This window comes from Zootoca vivipara, chromosome 6 (assembly GCF_963506605.1).
Source record: "Zootoca vivipara chromosome 6, rZooViv1.1, whole genome shotgun sequence".
In the NCBI taxonomy this organism is placed as follows: domain Eukaryota; kingdom Metazoa; phylum Chordata; class Lepidosauria; order Squamata; family Lacertidae; genus Zootoca; species Zootoca vivipara.
Genome location: NC_083281.1, coordinates 5,814,295 through 5,832,713, shown reverse-complemented (window position 1 = coordinate 5,832,713; position 18,419 = coordinate 5,814,295). Strand labels below are relative to the sequence as shown.

General features: G+C 47.3%; 1 protein-coding gene across 2 annotated transcripts in view; it reads right to left on the bottom strand.

The window, feature by feature from the left end:
- Positions 1-562: 562 nt before the first annotated feature.
- The window catches only part of ELL (elongation factor for RNA polymerase II), a 52,895-nt gene continuing 35,038 nt past the window's right edge, over positions 563-18,419 (bottom strand). For both annotated transcript variants that reach the window (XM_060275345.1, XM_060275346.1), the window contains exons 6-12: positions 17,589-17,713; positions 14,092-14,197; positions 11,640-12,111; positions 9,255-9,321; positions 7,760-7,931; positions 3,994-4,038; positions 563-992 (exon numbers count right to left, since the gene is read on the bottom strand). In XM_060275345.1, the coding sequence (XP_060131328.1) occupies positions 876-992; positions 3,994-4,038; positions 7,760-7,931; positions 9,255-9,321; positions 11,640-12,111; positions 14,092-14,197; positions 17,589-17,713 (1,104 nt within the window). In that variant the 3' untranslated portion in view covers positions 563-875. The remainder of the gene's footprint in view (positions 993-3,993; positions 4,039-7,759; positions 7,932-9,254; positions 9,322-11,639; positions 12,112-14,091; positions 14,198-17,588; positions 17,714-18,419) is intronic.

Genomic DNA, 18,419 nt, shown 5'->3' with positions numbered 1-18,419 from the left:
GAGCACCCAGAGGGGGCTAAAAGCTGTCAACTGCTGAAAAGCAGGCGGACCTTTTCCCCAAAATGAAAACAAACAAACAAAAATGTACAAAAACAGACCTGTTGGGAATCGACAAAACCTGGCTGCATTTCAAGGTAACGCCGGGCAGAGTGAAGCAAAGGGGGCCTTTGGGGGTTGGGGGAAAGGGGGGTGCCAGGCCAGACTCTGCCCAAAGCTAGACCCAGCAATGCTGGGGGCCGTCCCTCCCACAAGCTCTCCCTGCCAACCTCACCCCAGAAACATTGTGGGGAATCCCCGCCCCCCCCAATTGATCTACACCAGTGATGGCCAAACTTGGCCCTCCAGCTGTTTTGGGACTACAACTCCCATCATCCCTAGCTAACAGGACCAGTGGTCAGGGATGACGGGAATTGTAGTCCCAAAACAGTTGGAGGGCCAAGTTTGGCCATTAATGATCTACACAGTTCCTGTAAGTCGTGGAGGGGCCAATGTGGAAAAACAGTGTCTCTCTCTCTCTCTCTCTTTTTGGAGTAGGCTATCCGAAAAACAAGCAAACTTCTCCTTTCTTTCACTGTCTTCTTTAATATCCGGAAAGAGAATTGCTTATATAAAATGGGGACTGGGCCCCTTGTACCCCCGCCCCCCGAAAACTCCGGGGTGTGTACAGCAAAAGCGACGGGTCGTCTCTCACGCGGGGGTGGGAGCCGGGGGCTGATCCTTGTCGTGCCGCACAGAGATCTCTGAAAACATTTCCCTCCTGCTGCTCTGCTGCTCCTCTTCCCTATTCCGGAAGCTGTTCACAGGTTTGCAATTGCCGCCAGCGGGTGGTGGGGTTGCTGCGAAAACTTTCACTGTCCCCCCCACCCCCACCCCTCTCAGTGCCAAGATTGGAACTGCAGTTGGTCGTACTCAGCTATCAGTTTTTTGATGTGGGCGAGTTTGTTGTGCAGGTATTCGCAGCGATTTTTCTCCTGGCTGTAGTTTGGGTTAGTCTGCAAGGAAGGAGAAAAAGCAAATAATAATAATAATAATAATAATAATAATAATAATAATAGTTTGGCAACCAAGGTATGACTGTTAATTCAATTTTAGTACGGAACGGGCTGGGAAACAATCATCCGAGCCAACTCTCAGGATTGCCAGCCAACTGACCTGCCATGTTTTCACCCAAAAAACACCCCCAACCTGAGCTTTCCTCACCTCCGTTCTTATAATGATAACACAAAAAAGCAAGATCCAGTCCCTGATTTGAGGTTCGTTCCCGCCACTTTTAATAAAAAGGCAAGCTCCATCTCAGATTTTTTTTGGGTGTGTGTGTGTGTGTGAAAAGACTGACCTTGGAAATGGAATGTTTTCTGCATGCGCAGTGAAAAATCAAACTCCCGTTTCCGAGGTCAATACTGTATTTTCACCCCCAGAAAATCAGAGGTGGAACTTCGCTTTCTATTAGAAAGGGCGAGGGTGGGAAACAGATCAGATTTAAGGTCCATATTTGCACCCCAAAATCAGAGATTTTTTTTTATCACCAAGGGAAGAATCAGACTGAGGCCAGTATTTTCATTCTGACAAACAACGACCCCTTTTCTCTAATAATAACAAGAAAGGCAAGATGCCATCTCTGATTTTGGGGTGAAAACACAGACCTCAATTGGATACATTTCCCCTTCCGATAAAAAGTAAGGTTTGATCTCTGTTTCCTGATCTGCTCCGTGTTTTTAGTTCGAAATTGAGTAAACCAAAAACAGCAGACACTTTTTACCCAAACCACCCAAAATGTCACTAAAATACCGTATATGCTGGCGTATAAGGCGACTGGGCGTATAAGACGACCCCTTACTTTTCAAGTTAAAATATAGAATTTGGGATGTACTCCAGCCCTTTTTTGGCGGGGAGGGGAGGGGAGGCTGTCTTCTCCAGCACTCAAGTCTGCAGCCGGGGAAATGGTGGTTTGTTTGTTTGCTTGCTTGCTTAGTTATTGAGAGGGGGAAAGAAGCCAGCGAAAGGAGAGATAGAGAAGCAGAGACATCGATCAAAAGGAGGGAGGGGGAGAGGGAGAGGGAGGCAGAGACATCGAGCAAAAGAAACCATAGAGAGGATAGTGATAGAGGGGCAGAGACATCGGAGGCTCACACAGCCAGCGAAAGACGCTGAGCAGCAGTGAAAGAGAGAGCGGAGAGAGAGACAACGAGGCTGGCTCAGTGAGCAAAAGGGGAATAGAAGCCAGGGAGAGGGAGAGGGAGGCAGAGACATCGAGCAAAAGGGGGGAAAGAAACCATAAGGAGGATAGCGATAGAGGGGCAGAGACATTGGAGGCTCACACAGCCAGCGAAAGACGCTGAGCAGCAGTGAAAGAGAGAGCGGAGAGAGCGAGAGACGGAGAGATCCCTTTGCTTTGCGCTGACAAAAAGAGAAGAGGCAGCAGCTTGACACCAATGAAATACACAAAACTGTATCTCTGCGCTGATCCAGGTCACAAAGCCATGAGGGAGCCATTCTCCCTGGCGGGGAGCAGCCCCCTCCCGAGCGCGCTTCTTTGCGTTCATATGGTCACTGCATACAGTGGGGATGCGGCCGTTTTTGAGCTCCCCCCACCGTATGCGGTGACTGCAGATTCTTGGACCCGGCGTATAAGACGGGCCCCCAACTTTTGAAAAAAAATTCCTGGGTTCAAAAGCCGTCTAATACGCCAGTATATACGGTAAGTGTGCTTAGAACGAGTTCTCCCCAGAGAAGCTCGCCTGGTGCCATTGCTACATGTCCTTAGGTGGTAGGCAAAAACTTTCCTCTTTACCTAACCATTAAATAATCTACTGGTCGGTTAAAAGGTGTGGGAGGGGGCTGTTATTGAGATTGCTTTTATTATTATACTGTCTTATTAATATGTTTTAATTTTATAATAATAATAATAATAATAATAATAATAATAATAATTTATTATTTATACCCCGCCCATCTGGCCGGGTCTCCCGAGCCACTCTGGGCGGCTTCCAACAGAAGAATAAAACACAACAATCTATTAAACATTAAAAGCCTCCCTGAACAGGGCTGCCTTCAGATGTCTTCTAAAAGTCTGGTAGTTGTTTTCCTTTTTGACATCTGTTGGGAGGGCGTTCCACAGGGCAGGCACCACCACCGAGAAGGCCCTGTGCCTAGTTCCCTGCAACTTGGCTTCTCGCAACGAGGGAACCACCAGAAGGCCCTCGGTGCTGGACCTCAGTGTCCTGGCAGAATGATGGAGGTGGAGACGCTCCTTCAGGTATACTGGACCGAGGCCATTTAGGGCTTTAAAGGTCAGCACCAACACTTTGAATTGTGCTCGGAAATGTACTGTTTCCTTATTATGCTCTGTAATATACGCCTTAATGCTGCACACAGCCCTGAGATCTTGGAAAGGGCATAATAATAATAATAATAATAATAATAATAATAATAATAATAATAATGTAGCATAGTCCAACCCGCCTCACTGCAATGCAGGAATCTCCACCATTTTTTAATTTTTTGCTCTCTGGCAACTGGCATTCTAAGGTAGACTGCTGATGAACAGGGAGCTTTATCTATTAGCTACCTTTCCTTCGCCCTGCCCTGGTGACCGCCCGGCGTTTCTGTCCTACAACTTCCATCTGCGTGTGGAAGCTGCTGTTCCTAACACCTGGGAGGCTGGAAGGAAAGGTGGCTCTGACAACCTGCTTTCTCCAGGAGCCTGCCATGAATCCCAGCTGACTTCCTTAGTTGCTAAAGGTTACGCTTCTCACATGCATGGGGGGACGGGGGGACGGGGACCTGCTTTGCTGTGACAAGGGCGGGGTAAGAACTGGTGCCGCCCAAGTTTCCTTCTTTCCTCCTCCCTCCTCCTCCCTTTTTCCTTGTGTGTCATTTCTAAGGTGGGCGGGGGCGCAAGGACTGTCCCGTTTAAAAACTGACTGCATGTAAGCCCCTCTTTTCTTTTCTTTTGGTGCAAACGCTCTATAGAAATAAGCAAGCAAGACTCACTTTTTTGATTTTCCGGTATTCTTGCAGTATCTGATCGTGGATAGACTGCAAGAGAATGAGCACACCATGTGTTAAAAAACAACAACTGGCAAAGCAAGGCAAATAAAGGTTTGAAAAAAACCAAGCTAGCAGCATCTTAATGAGATCTGAGCTCAAGCCTTCTTAGCACAAACAATTTCTGGCTTTTAGACCCTCCACATCAGACGAGGAGCCAATTTTTGTACTCCCCTTTCTCTAAACCAGCATTCCCCAAACTTGAGCCTCCCAACTGTTTTGGGACTACAATTCCCATCATCCCTGACCACTGCTAGATCTAGGGATGATGGGAGTTGTAGTCCAAAAACATCTGGAGACCCCAAGTTTGGGAAACTCTGCTCTATAGTATTTAGCTGCTTTGTTTTACATTTTATGCTGTTTTGACTCTAAGGAGACGGTATGTTTTTACAGGAGCTTGCGGTCAGGACCAGATTAATACCTTTAGAGGCCCTAAACCAGGCATAGGCAAACTCCAGCCCCCCCTCCAGATGTTTGGGGCTACAGTTCCCATCATCCCTGACCACTGGTCCTGTTAGCTAGGGATGATGGGAGTTGTAGTCCCAAAACAGCTGGAGGGCCGAGTTTGGGGATGCCTGCCCTAAACACTTAAAAGATTTCAGTGTCCAATTGAATACAAATTGTATTGAATATATTATAAATGTATATTAGGAGTAATTGAGAGATAAGCAATTTCAGGATGTAACAGCGGAACGAAGAATTATAAGTGTGTGTGATAATTATATGGACATATATTTGTGGGAGAATTGTCTACATTTTTTTGAAAGAAGAAGAGAAATCAGAAGAATGGGAAAAAGAAAGCGCGAAACTAAAGGACTGATATAAAGAAGACAGAAAAGGGAAGAATGGAAGTTAGCTCTTATAAGCAGAAAAGAATGTATAAACTCAAATGGAAAATGAAAATACGGTATGTTTGTAAAGGAAACTAATAAAAAATATATTATATATATATAAAAGATTTCAGTGTCCCCATATACCGTATATCTAATTCAAAACATGAACAATAAACCGTGAAATAAAATTTTGTTTTTTCCCCAAACGAAACAGAACCTACGGTAAGGTGGAAAGCGACTTTCATTTTTGTATGCTTCCGCTTTATTTATAATCAAAAAGCTTTCTCCTGTCCCCCCCCCTCCCCAAATTGCAAAGTCTTTGGTCGGATCCTCAAAACGAATCTTACGCTAACACATTTGCTTCACCACTTCAAGTAGAGATGAGGCACCCGGCCTGCCTTGCCGCACAATTGTTCCGCTAGGATTTTTAATGTACATTGATGGAGAAAACAAATGCTCAGCCAAGCGATTTGCGAAGATCGTTCGGAAACTTCCGCAGGCGCAGAATTCAGCAGCCGGGTTGCTCGCTGGGGCAATTTGGTTGGAACATACAGCGCCAATCCTGGCCCAACTGCACTGGATGCCAGTCGGTTGCTGGGTCCATCTCAAAGCGTTGGTTTTTAACTTATATGGTGGTACTTCTGGTTAAGAACTTAATTTGTTCCGGAGGTCCATTCTTAACCTGAAACTGTTCTTAATCTGAAGCACCACTTTAGCTAATGGGGCCTCCTGCTGCTGCCGCACGATTTCTGTTCTCATCCTGAAGCAAAGTTCTTAACCTGAGATACTATTTCTGGGTTAGTGGAGTTTGTAACCTGAAGTGTTTGTAACCCAAGGTACCACTGTAAAGCCTTAACAAATTTTTTTTAAAAAATCCTTCCAGTAGCACATTAGAGACCAACGAAGTTTGTTATAGGTATGAGCTTTCGTGTGCATGCACACTTCTTCGGATACACTGAAACAGAAGTCACCAGACCTTTATATATAGACCTATAGAGAGAGAGGGTGGGGAGGGGTATTACTCAGAAGGGTGGTGGGAATGGGTGATTGGCTGATAGGTGGGGTAAACCTGTTGATGACCAATTGCAGTCGTTAACAGTCGTCCACAGGTTTACCACTCCTATTAGCCAATCACCCATTCCCACCACCCTTCTGAGTAATACCCCTCCCCACCCTCTGACTATACATAAGGGTCTGGTGACTTCTGTTTCAGTGTATCCGAAGAAGTGTACCCCCTGGACCCCTCCCTGAACCCCTGAGATCAACTTCCGAGGCCCTTCTTCATGTGCCTCCTCCTTGAGAGGTTCGTGGCAACACGAGAACAAGGCCTTTTCTGCTTTTGGGATGCTCTCCCCAGGGAGGTTCGCCTGGTGCCTTCATTATACACCTTTAGGCGCCAGGCGAAAACCTTCCTCTTTAAGCAGGCCTTTGGCTCCTGCAGCCAATAGGAAGCCGTGGCTGCGCCCCAGCGCGCCGGTTTAGCTCCGCACGGGGGCTGACCGAGCGGGCGACAAGGGCCGGGGGCCAGTTTAACGACCCCCTGGGGCCATATTTAGCCGGCAGACCGTAGTTTGCCGACCCCTGCTCTAAGCAACCTAGCTAATTAGGTTAGGAGGAATGGCTGTTAAAATGGCTTCGAGCTGCATCGCACGGGGGTCAGACTAAATGGCCTCCAGGTCCCATTCCATCTTTATGATTCTGTGATGAAGCTGACATGTTCAACTGGAGAAAATCATTGCCTGATATCTACCAGAGATTGAAAACTCCTGACAAAGTTTTTGCGTGAAAATGAATTTATGAAAATTTATGAAAGGTATGACTGTATTGGGCTGTCTTTGTCTTTCTTCTTCTTATGTGGGACCCAGGTGGCGCTGTGGTTAAACCACTGAGCCTAGGGCTTGCTGATCAGAAGGTCAACGGTTCGAATCCCTGTGACGGGGTGAGCTCCCGTTGCTTGGTCCCAGCTCCTGCCAACCTAGCAGTTCGAAAGCACATCAAAGTGCAAAGCATGTCAAAAATGCAAGTAGATAAATAGGAACCGCTACAGCGGGAAGGTAAACGGCGTTTCCATGTGCTGCTCTGGTTTGCCAGAAGCGGCTTTGTCATGCTAGCCACATGACTTGGAAGCTATACGCCAGCTCCCTCGGCTAATAATGCAAGATGAGCGCGCAACCCCAGAGTCGGTCACGACTGGACCTAATGGTCAGGGGTCCCTTTACCTTTACCTTATTATGTACTCTGTGTTTTTTATATGTTGATCTGCCCTGACATCTAAGAGTACAGGGTGGTATACAAATTTAAGAAAATAATAATAATAATAATAATAATAATAATAATAATAATAAGAAGAAGAAGAAGTGTAAATTCAGATGGCCAGCTGCCAAGCATAGGAGGCTGCCGTTGCGAGCAGGACAGGTGAAACTCGGAAAATCAGAATATCGTCGAAAAGTGCATATATTTCAGTAATGCAACTTAAAAGGTGAAACCAATATACGACATAGACCAGGCATCCCCAAACTGTGGCCCTCCAGATGTTTTGGCCTACAACTCCCATGATCCCTAGCTAACAGGACCAGTGGTCGGGGAAGATGGGAATTGTAGTCCAAAACATCTGGAGGGCCGAAGTTTGGGGATGCCTGAGATAGTTGTAATTGTAATTATTTGTCATTAGGCAGGTCAATTATAAATGGAATGTAATTAATGAAATGTAATAGCTATGTTTATTTTTGTATTATTGTAACTGTTTGTTTTATTACTGTGGAATTTCCAGAAGAAAGCATTTGTAAAAATTTAAAGAAAAATAAAAAATAATAAGTTGCATAACTGAAATAAATGCACTTTTCGACGATATTCTAATTTTCCGACTGCCGCCAGCTCACCTTGTACTCCTCAGAGCCCTGCAGGAGCTGCCTGAGCTGCGAGTCCAGCTGCATGAACCTCCGCGTCACCCGCTCGATCCGGGCGTGAAGGTCGCGGTACTCGCTGTACTCCGCATTGAAGTCGTTCTTGTAGCTCTGCCGCTGCTCAGACGAGGAGATGGGGCCGTATTTGCTGCGAGGAAATTAAGGAGGGAAATGAAGGACAAAAACAAAACAAAACAAAACCCAGGCTTGCAATGCCCCTCGGTGACCAGAACTCACAGAGGCCAATCTCAGGGGTGACCCACTCAGACGGGTGGGGTACAAATGATAGAATTATTATTCTTTAAGGTGGCGGGGATACGAAACCTGTGTGCCACCCACCTCCCTGAGATGTTAAAAGGCTACCCCAAAGAGCCAGTAAGATTAATCATCTGGGATGGCGATGGGAGGAGGAAGGCCTTCTCGGTGGTGGCGCCCTCCCTGTGGAACGCCCTCCCATCAGATGTCAAGGAGATAAAGAACTACACAGAAGACATCTGAAGGAAGCCCTGTATCAGGGAGTCTTCAATGTTTGGCGTTTTATCTTGTTTTATAGATGTGCTGGACCCAGAATACGCCCAGAGTGGCCTCTTCCTATCTGGGCCAATCCACAGTGTTAGTTTCCAGGCTCTCGCATGCGTTTAAAGTCCTGAACAGCTCAGGTCTCAAATATCACTGCCACCCTTCTTTGAGATCTGCAGAATGGCAGATTCTGGCAACCCAGAGTGGGGGCTTGCTCTGGGGCAGTCTAAATCGTGGAACCGGCACCCCGGGCACCTTCAATATGCAGCTGCTGGCTGTCTTTTTTCCCCTCGTAGGGACCCAGCCCTTTCTTTCTGGCCAAAGTTCAATGGTCCCATTCTATTTGGGTACAGGCTTCAAAAGTGTTTTGTATTCCCAGAACCGCAGAGTTGGAAGGGGCCCTCCTAGGGTCATCCAGCCCAACCCCCTGCGATTCAGGAATCTCAGCTACGGCGTCCAAGACAGATGGCCACCCAACTTCTGCTTAAAAGCCTCCAAGGAAGGAGAGTTCACCACCTTCCACCCCACGGTCGAACAGCTCTGAATGTCAGAAAGTCTTTCCTTATGTTTAGTTGGAATCTCCTTTCTTGTGGCTTGAAGCCACGGGTTCGAGTCCTGTTTTTTTTAATATATAATGGCAGGTTCTACTGACATAAGCAGCCCGGGGGGGGGGGCATGTGGTGAAGTCGAGTGAGAGAGCTTTTTTTTAAAAAAACAAAAAACCAAAAGTGTATGGGGTGGGGGAAGAGAGACAGAGAAGGTAGGTGGGGGGACTTCGCAAAGCCCAGATGGTTAAGGAGAGACCCTTCTAGACCCGACCAAAAGCCCATTCATTCACAAGCGGGACCAAGGCCGCAGAGGTTGCTGAATCGATTGGGCATTGCTATGACCTAGTAGAATGGCCCTTTCTCATCACCCGGAGCGGCAGCACGAGGGGTCTGCCAACACTTACAGAAAATAATCGGGCGTTTCCGACGTCGACGTGGGAACGCTGGAGCTGTTGCACGTCCCATTTAAACCTGGAGAACGGGAAAGGGAGAAGGAGACGAGAAAATCAGTCCTAAGGAGAGCTCCTGGCTCTACGTCGCAAAAGACTGCTCTCCAAAGAGAGGCATTCTGCTTTAAAGACAGATCTGGACTGTTTTCACACACTAAAACCACCACATACTGTGGAATATTCCACCAGTTATACTCCATCTGCACAGTAGAGATGAATTTGCGGAACGAAAATGGTTTTTCCGTACAGCCCGAGCAGCAGCAGGATAAGAAAAAGAGGTCGGAAGAGGCCAATATACAGTACATGTGGACTGTCCCTGGGTTGAGTGGCTTTTATTCTTTAAGTTCTCAAAGCTCTTAAAGCTCAAGTTTCTCATCTGAACTGGCCAGATGTTTAACTGAGAATCAGTCCCAGTCCATCCAACCATTTGAAAAACAACAACAACAAGACTTCAGAGCTGCTTTGCCCCCAAAATGGCAACTGGACATTCCCGTTTGGGCAACTGCAATCTTGGTTTAAGCGTTTGGCACCTAGCTTGCATATCCGAGTTTATAACGCAGGCAACAGCTGCCATTCAGAGGGAAAACTTCCTGTGGCTCTCATGCTTTCATGGTTGGTAGCCAGCAAAAAGCCTTCTCCTCAAATGAAATTTGCTTGGTCCATTTGAAGCTGAGACCCAGCGGCGTGGGTGGGGGGCTATATCAGGCCCGCCCTATCCGAGCATCCTCCCCTCGAGGCAGCCAATCAGATGCCCCAAAGAGAAGCCCACCAGCCAGTCCCGACTGCAACGAAAGCAACTCTCCCCTCTCTTGGCTTGCAATTCATGGAATTTGGGCTGACCTTGACCACCACCTAGCGGCCATGCCAAGGGGAAAGCACCTAGCCACAGGGAAAGCCAAAGAACAAAAATTTGGGGCTTTCTGGATTTAGAGCAATGGTTCTCAAAAAGGGTGCGGCTCACACACACACCCAAACACGGGTGGCAGGTTTGACGGGAAGGAGAATCGGAGAAATATTCGAACGTTTCAGTTGTGGTACAGTATTGCGGTGGTATCAATACGGATCTACATTTTGCAGAACGTGCATAGATCTATCTCTTCTTTCAGTTCTCTGTGACATTTATTATTTCCTGGAAGTCCTGTGATCCTGTTATAAAGCAGTTGCGTCCTGTGTTATGAATCAAGCACTGCCAGGAGTTGTTTCTTTTCGTTCTCCTATTTAATAAAATCGGTGCGGGGCAAGCCATTTTTTTATCCTGAAAGTGTGGCTTGGAGAATTTTTTTTTTTTGAGAACCACTGATCTAAGGGAATTTTGCATTCCTCCCACCCCCCCATACATTTTTATTTGATTTCCAAACAATTTAACAAATTTACTTTCCATGCAATTTTCCCGCAGCATTTTGACTTCTCATCTACGATGTTTTTCTGTCAAAATCCTTTACCTACTGCCTTTAATGTAATACAGCAGTACCCTGGTTTTCAAACATAATCTGTTCTGGAACGTTCGAAACGTTCAAAAGCCGAAGCATTTACACCTGGAAGCATTTACTTACAGAAAACTCAATCCGGAAGCCGCGTGGAACGTTCGGCTTCCGAAAAGCATTCGAAAACCGAAGCAGTTGCTTCCGGGTTTTCGGCGTTCGAAAGCTGAAACGTTCGACTTCCGAGACGTTCAAAAACCAAGGGGCCACTGCACTTATTTCTATAACAGATACCCTACATTACATTCCTTTTATCATCCTCACTCCTTTACGTTTCCAGCCCTGCCTGTGATTTCAATTGACTATAACATTTTCTCCACTCTCCTGCAAACCTGTATAAAGAGTGGTGGGGTGCTTTCCACAAGAAATGGTGCCGCTTACTCTGAGCTACACATATTTCAGTCTTTATTTACATATGTACAAAAGCAGTAGACATCATTCAGCCATCTGTACTGTCGGACTCAGATCCAGGAAGTAACTTTTGGCAGCTTCTTCTCCAACATAAAAGCTTAGGGAGCCCTAATCTCCACCTCTGCATTCTAAGTTTCAACTCCCGCCTCTCCCTAGCTAAAGGGACCTGCGTAGCCTCCCCCTGTGTTCCTGAGCTGGTGGAGGCTCCGGCTCAGCATCAGCGAGCCCCTTCACTCCGTGGCTGCTTCCTGCCACCCCTCCCCTTCTCCTTCTGCCATTTCCTGTCCTTCTCCTCCCAGCTGTTCCTGCCCAGCTTCCTCCTCCCTCTCTCCCCTCAAGGTTTTGCTGGGCAGTAACACGACAACAAAAACAACCTTTTATTTTTGCCGCGCGCGATCCAGAGGTACCCGCAACCCCCAAAATGCCCACCCAGCGCCGCTGAACCCACCTGCCGCGTCCTGGGATGAAGGCGCCGTGGTCTTCGAGCTGCGTTTCCTGAGGCTGCAGTTCGGTTTCTCCCGGGGCTCAGACTCCTGCTCGGCCGCTCTCCTCTCCCTCTCCTTCTTTAGCCTCTTCTTGCTCCGTTTGCTGACCTGGACAGAGTCCGTCACCGGCTGGAGGGGGACCTCCGCCGCCGCCACCGCCAGCCTCTCGGCGGGATCCGGCGCCTCGAAGTTGGGGCCACTGTGCCCCAAGTCGTTGCTGACGTCGGCGAGGGGGTTGTGGGGCCTGGGAAGCTCCAGGGCCGGCAAGAGGTTACTGGAGGTGACCACCTCCGGGGGTGGCGCTAGGGGGGCTTCCCTGCCGTTGGCCGAGCGCAGTTTTCCGTTGAGCGTGGGCTGAGTCCTTTGCGCAAAGTGGGAGATGCGGGGCTTTTTGTTGGACAGAGGGTCGGTGAAATCTGTGGGCTGGGGTCGTTTCTAGGGTGGAGGGAAGAAGAACAGAAAGCGTTAAGGCAGGCTTTCCCCAAACTTGGGCCTCCAGACATTTTTGGACTACATTTCCCATCATCCCTTGCCATGCTAGCTCGGGATGATGGGATTTGTAGTCCAGAGACCAAAGTTTGGGAAACTACAGGTTAGAGCAGGCATCCCCAAACTGCGGCCCTCCAGATGTTTTGGCCTACAACTCCCATGATCCCTAGCTAACAGGACCAGTGGTCGGGGGAAGATGGGAATTGTAGTCCAAAACATCTGGAGTGGAGGGCCGAAGTTTGGGGGTGCCTGAGTTAGAGCAGTGGTTCCTAACCCCCCCTTTTTTTGGCCATGCCCCACCTAAGCATCTCTAAAATCCTGATTAGCCCCCCCCCCCGCCCACTGGTGACATATAATTCTTATTGTTCAAAAGGCGAACTCCTACTCGCATGGAGGAAGCCGCAAAGGCGTTTAACTGTTAATAATTCAATAGCCCCCCTTAACAATCAAACAGCCCCCCTGTGAGGGCTAGAGGATGGCAAGTAAACAGGAAGGAACCGCCAGTTTGATTTTGATGGAAATGATAAATATCACAAAGGAAAACGATTGTTCCGTCGCCCAAAAATAATGTTGCAGAATATTTTTGATGATATGGGCATAGATACATTGCCAGAAGGATTGGTATTCCGTATGATGCCAATAATAATAATAATAATAATAATAATAATAATAATAATAATAGTAATAATTTTTATACACCTGCCCATACAACACACCCAACAATCCCAAAGTAGCTCACGAGAAAAGCAATAACATTAGCAACTGACATCGTTTGTAGGGTTAAAAGACGTTTCGTGAGGAGTAAAATTACCATGAAAAGAGTTAAGAATAGATGCATTGGAAATTTGAGTTCATAGCAATAATTATAGCAACAAAATTAGAAAGACTTCAGAACACTATCAGTCGAGGTTGAAGGAAGTCTTAGGCTGTGATAGCCAAACATTTCGAAATGGTGTTTAAAAGGATGTCATGCTGGGAAATATGTGTAAAAACTAATAGAAAATTATTTTTTTTAAAAAAACAAAAAATAAAAACATTGGCACCGAGAAAAATGAACAAAAATAACTTTTAAGGTCTTTTTCAGCAGGCGCCAAAGGGGGAATAATTGAAAGAGTAAGAGTTCTTACAAATGTGGAATGGGTATTATGTAGGCCCAGTTCTGCCAACTGAAGCAGTTGAGTTATTCCGGGTGCATAGTCGGAGTCGCCTTTCCTGTAAAACTTGAAGCCACGGGTTCGAGTCCTAACCCTCCAGAGGAGGAGAAAACAAGCCTGCTCCCTCTTCCCTGCGACAGCCCTTGAGATACTCGAAGATGGCTCTCATATCTCCTCTTCCCAAGACTAAACATGCCCAGCTCCTTCAACTGTTCCTCATCGGGCTTGATTTCCAGGCCTTTGAAAGATGTATTATTACTCTTTCAATTATTCACCCCACCCCACCCCACCCCCATTCTTTACAGAGTTTTAGGTGGAAGTTGAGCGAAAGGAGAGTTTTAGGTTGGGCTAGCTTTGCTGATGGAAGCCGGGTATAAAAATATGCAAAACCGAAGTTATAATAATACGGTTGTACCTCGGAAGTCGAACAAAATCCGTTCTGGAAGTCCGAAACGCGGCTTCTGATTGGCTGCAGGAAGCTCCTGCAGCCAATCGGAAGCCCCGTCAGACGTTCAAGCTTCCAAAAGAACGTTCGAAAACCGGAACAGTCCCTTCCGGGTTTGTGGTGTTCAGGAGCCAGAACGTTCGACTCCCAAGGCGTTCGGGAGCCGATGTATGACTATAAATAATAATAAAACAGGGCCCCTGTTGGCCACAAACTTCACAGCGAGCAGGAAAATTCCCTTTTCCCGGCATTGAGGACGCTACCTGGCTGCCTGAGACCAGAAAATCTCACTAAGCCATGTCCCTGCAATGGGGACTCAGCACCTACCTGGGGTGGAGAGCAGGAGGAGGAGGAGATGTTTGCGTTGTCTTTTGGTGATGCCGGAGCAGGTGCCTCTGGGGGGCAGGTGGTGTTCTGCGGCTGGCAGAGTTTCCTGGGGGCAGGGAGGGGGGGAGCGGAGGACAAGAACAAACAAAGAAACCGAAAAGGTGTTTGTTAAGCCACGCCAAGTCTTCATTTTTATTTTATTTTTTGTGTGTAAAAGGGACTAACGGGTGTATTCAAAATAAAAAAATTCCTTCAGTAGCACCTTAAAGACCAACTAAGTTTATATTTTGGTATGAGCTTTCGTGTGCATGCACACTTCTTCAGATACACTTCAGATACACTTCTTCAGATACACTTCAGATACACTACCTAGTGTATCTGAAGAAGTGTGCATGCACACGAAAGCTCATACCAAAATATAAACTTAGTTGGTCTTTAAGGTGCTACTGAAGGAATTTTTTTATTTTGCTTCGACTCAGACCAACACGGCTACCTACCTGTAACTGGGTGTATTCAAGGAAGACAGGGGCAAGAAAATGTATTTCTTCTCACCCCAATAACCTGGAATGCTGGCATTCCAAGGCTTGGCATGTTGCCCTTCCTAACCAGGGGTGCCAATTTAAATATTTGGTGTGTGTGTGTGTCAAGTAAGCCCCGTCTGGAATACTCAATGGCAAGATGTGGCACACACTCACCATTTGAATGGCAATGTCCATCAACTTTGGGGGCTCCGGCCCCCTACAATATACATACATACATCTGTCTGTCTCTCTCTCTATACACACACACACACAGAGAGAGAGACATACACACACACATTGATATATATAATTATATTTTCTGTTTTACAATTCTGAATACTCATTTAAACATCTTTAAAATATGCATGGCTTCCCTTCTTCTCTTTCCACACTTCATTTTGCATACTGTAAATCCCTGCACCTTTTACATAAACCGAACCATTCAGTATTCCATCCTCAAAACTGACTTTACACTGTTGAATTTATCTTAACGCTGCCAACATTTTCAAGTGTGCACAATTCACCCCCATATATTCAATAAACGTTTCCCAATCTTCCCTAAACGTATGTTCTTCTTGTTCTCTTATTCTCTATGTTAAGTCTGCGAGTTGTGCATATTCTGTCAACTTAAGTTGCCATTCTTCTTTCATTGGGACCGCGTCAGACATTCGGGTTCCAAAGAACGTTCACAAGCTGGAACACTCACTTTCGGGTTTGTGGCGTTTGGGAGCCGAAATGTTCCGACTCCCAAGGCGTTCGGGATCCAAGGTCCAACTGTATGAGAAATTAGTTCGAATTTAGACCACACGCGTTCCCTCTTGTGCGGTTCGATTATTGCTCAGCAGTATCCTGCATGTCTTTTAACGGCAATTATGGCAACTTATCCTTTTATTTTATTTTTTAAAAAACTTTATTTGTCTTTATTTCTCTTTCCTGAAACCAGCTGGTTAGCAAAACGCAAGAAAATAAGTGGGTCTCCAAAGGCATCACTTGACTTGGACCTTTTCTGTTATAATGCAAAGCTTGGGGGGGGGGGAGGACGCCAAGGGGTTATTTCTATTGCAGTTATTTCCCCCCCCCAGACCCAGCTAAGGTAAACAAAAATCCACTCCCCCCCCTCCTAACCCCACACTCTGTTTTGAACAGTTTCCATGGTCCGTAAATCCAGTTGGCTCACGGAGGAGACGCGGTTGGTTTAATGAGAGTCTGAAAAACGCCAAGAGTTTTCTTTGGCGAGGGACGAGGCCCCCGGGGGGCCTGTGTGTGTGCGTGTACATTGGGAAGGCCTGGGTGCCGAATTTTAATTGAAACGGAAAATAACAAGTTGGCAAACGGGCCTACACACAAACACGCAATCGTGCCACGGAGGTGCATGGCTGCACCAAAGTTTCCCAAGGAGAAGGAGGAGGAAGCAGCAGCTACGTCTCTCACCAACCCCTTTCCCCCGGGCACATATATCCTGGCATCTAGATGAGCAAAAATAGCCACTGGCAAGGATCCAGCTGCCCGAGCGAGAAAACTGAGCCCATCAGGCTCAGAAGTGAGGGCTGGCTCCCTGTTTCTTAAAAAATCTGCACCCAGGAAGCCCGTATCCTTGCACTGCAACAGCTGGGCGGGCGAGCTGTGTTTTGTTATCCAAACTGATACGATTACTCCTATCTTTCATCGGTGTTTCTCTCTCCCCACGCATCCCCACTGGAGCAATTTCCCCATGGAGAAAGGCGTCGGCGTGGGCATGTGGGACTTCCTAGCTTAGAGAGAAGGTGAGGAAGAGGCGACACGGTCTGCAAAATTTCGAGTGGCACAGAGAAAGTGCATGCAGGAAAAGTGTTCCTCCCTCTCTCCTAACCCCGGAATTCGTGGGCATTTGTTGAAGCAGATGGTTGGGAGATTCAGGAAGATAGAAGGAAGTCCTTCATGAGGTTGGGGGGGGAGAGATCGGGGGAGAAAGGAGGACGCAGCAGTACGTTTCCGAGCACAATTCAAAGTGTTGGTGGTGACCTTTAAAGCCCTAAACGGCCTGGGCCCAGTAGACATGAAGGAGCGTCTCCACCTCCATCATTCTGCCCGGACACTGAGGTCCAGTACCGAGGGCCTTCTGGAGGTTTCCTCATTGCGAGAAGCCGAGTTGCAGGGAACCAGGCAGAGGGCCTTCCCGGTAGTGGCACCCTCCCTGTGGAATGCCCTCCCATCAGATGTCAAGGAAATAAACAACTGACTTTTAGATGACGTCTGAAGGCAGACCAACAACATCTAGGGAGGCCCTAGACCTTCCCTGCCCTTGTTCTGTGATACTAAAGGTAAAAAAACGTAAAGGACCTCTGGACGGTTACCGGTAAGTTCTGTCAAAGGCGACTGGGGTTGCGGCGCTCATCTCACTTTTGGGCCGAGGGAGCCGGCGTTTGTCCACAGACAGCTTTCCGGCTCATGTGGCTGGCAGGACTAAACCGCTTCTGGCACAACGGCACACAGAAATGCCGTTTACCTTCCCACCGCAGCAGTACCTATGTGGTACCTCTACTTACGAATGACTCGACTTACGAATGTTTCTACTTAGGAACGGAGCTCCGTCCGCCATCTTGGATGCGGTTTAGATAGGATTTTTTCTACTTACGAATTTTTAGATAGGGTTGCTTCGACTTACGAATTTTTTCTCCCAATGCATTCCTATGGGATTCGACTTACACATTTTTTCGACTTACAAATGTGCGTTCGGAACGCATTAAATTCGTAAGTAGAGGTACCACTGTATTTATTTACTTGCGCTGGCATGCTTTCGAACTGCTAAGTTGGCAGGAGCAGGGACTGAGCAACAGAAGCTCACCCCGTCGCGGGGATTCGAACTGCCGACCTTCCAATTGGCAAGCCCAGGATGCTCAGTGGTTTACACCGCAGCGCCACCCGCATCCCCTTCTGTGATACTAACACCTAGGGATGCTTAACCCAAGGGGAAATGCCCCCCGCTAGAGCCCTTACCGGAAAAGGATCCTCTTCAGCAACTGCTGGTCTCCTTCCAAGTATCCTGGCCAGTCCTTCTGAACCTCTTTGTAAAGGTAATCCTTCAGGGTGAAGGTGCTGTCTTTGGCGTTCATGTTTGCAACCTGGAAGAGGGAGGGAGAGGACAGGGAAGGGTTTATTTCTCAATCCCTAAACACAGAATCTCAGAGAGTTGGGAGAGACCATGAGGGTCATCCAGTCCAACCCCCTGCAAAGCAGGACTTGAAGCCGCGGTCCTGAGATTACGAGTCTCGCGTTCTACTGGGCTACACTGCAACCTGGAAGAGGGAGGGAGAGAGGAGAGCGCAAAATATGGTCTGAAGCTCAACATCAAAAAAAAGCTAAGATCATGGCCACTGGTCCCATCATCTCCTGGCAAATAGAAGGGGAAGAAATGGAGGCAGTGAGAGATTTTACTTTCTTGGGCTCTGCTTCTTGGGAGAAAAGAGATGACAAACCTAGACAGCATCTTAAAAAGCAGAGACATAACCTTGCCAACAAAGGTCCGTATAGTTAAAGCTATGGTTTTCCCCGCAGTGATGTATGGAAGTGAGAGCTGGACCATAAAGAAGGCTGATCGCCAGAGAATTGATGCTTTTGAATTATGGTGCTGGAGGATTACAGGTAGGTAGCCGTGTTGGTCTGGATCGAAGTAAAATAAAAAAATTCCTTCAGTAGCACCTTAAAGACCAACTAAGTTTTTATTTTGGTATGAGCTTTCGTGTGCATGCACACTTCTTCAGAAGCTGGTGCTGGAGGAGACTCTTGAGAGTCCCAAGAAGATCAAAGCTATCCATTCTGAAGGAAATC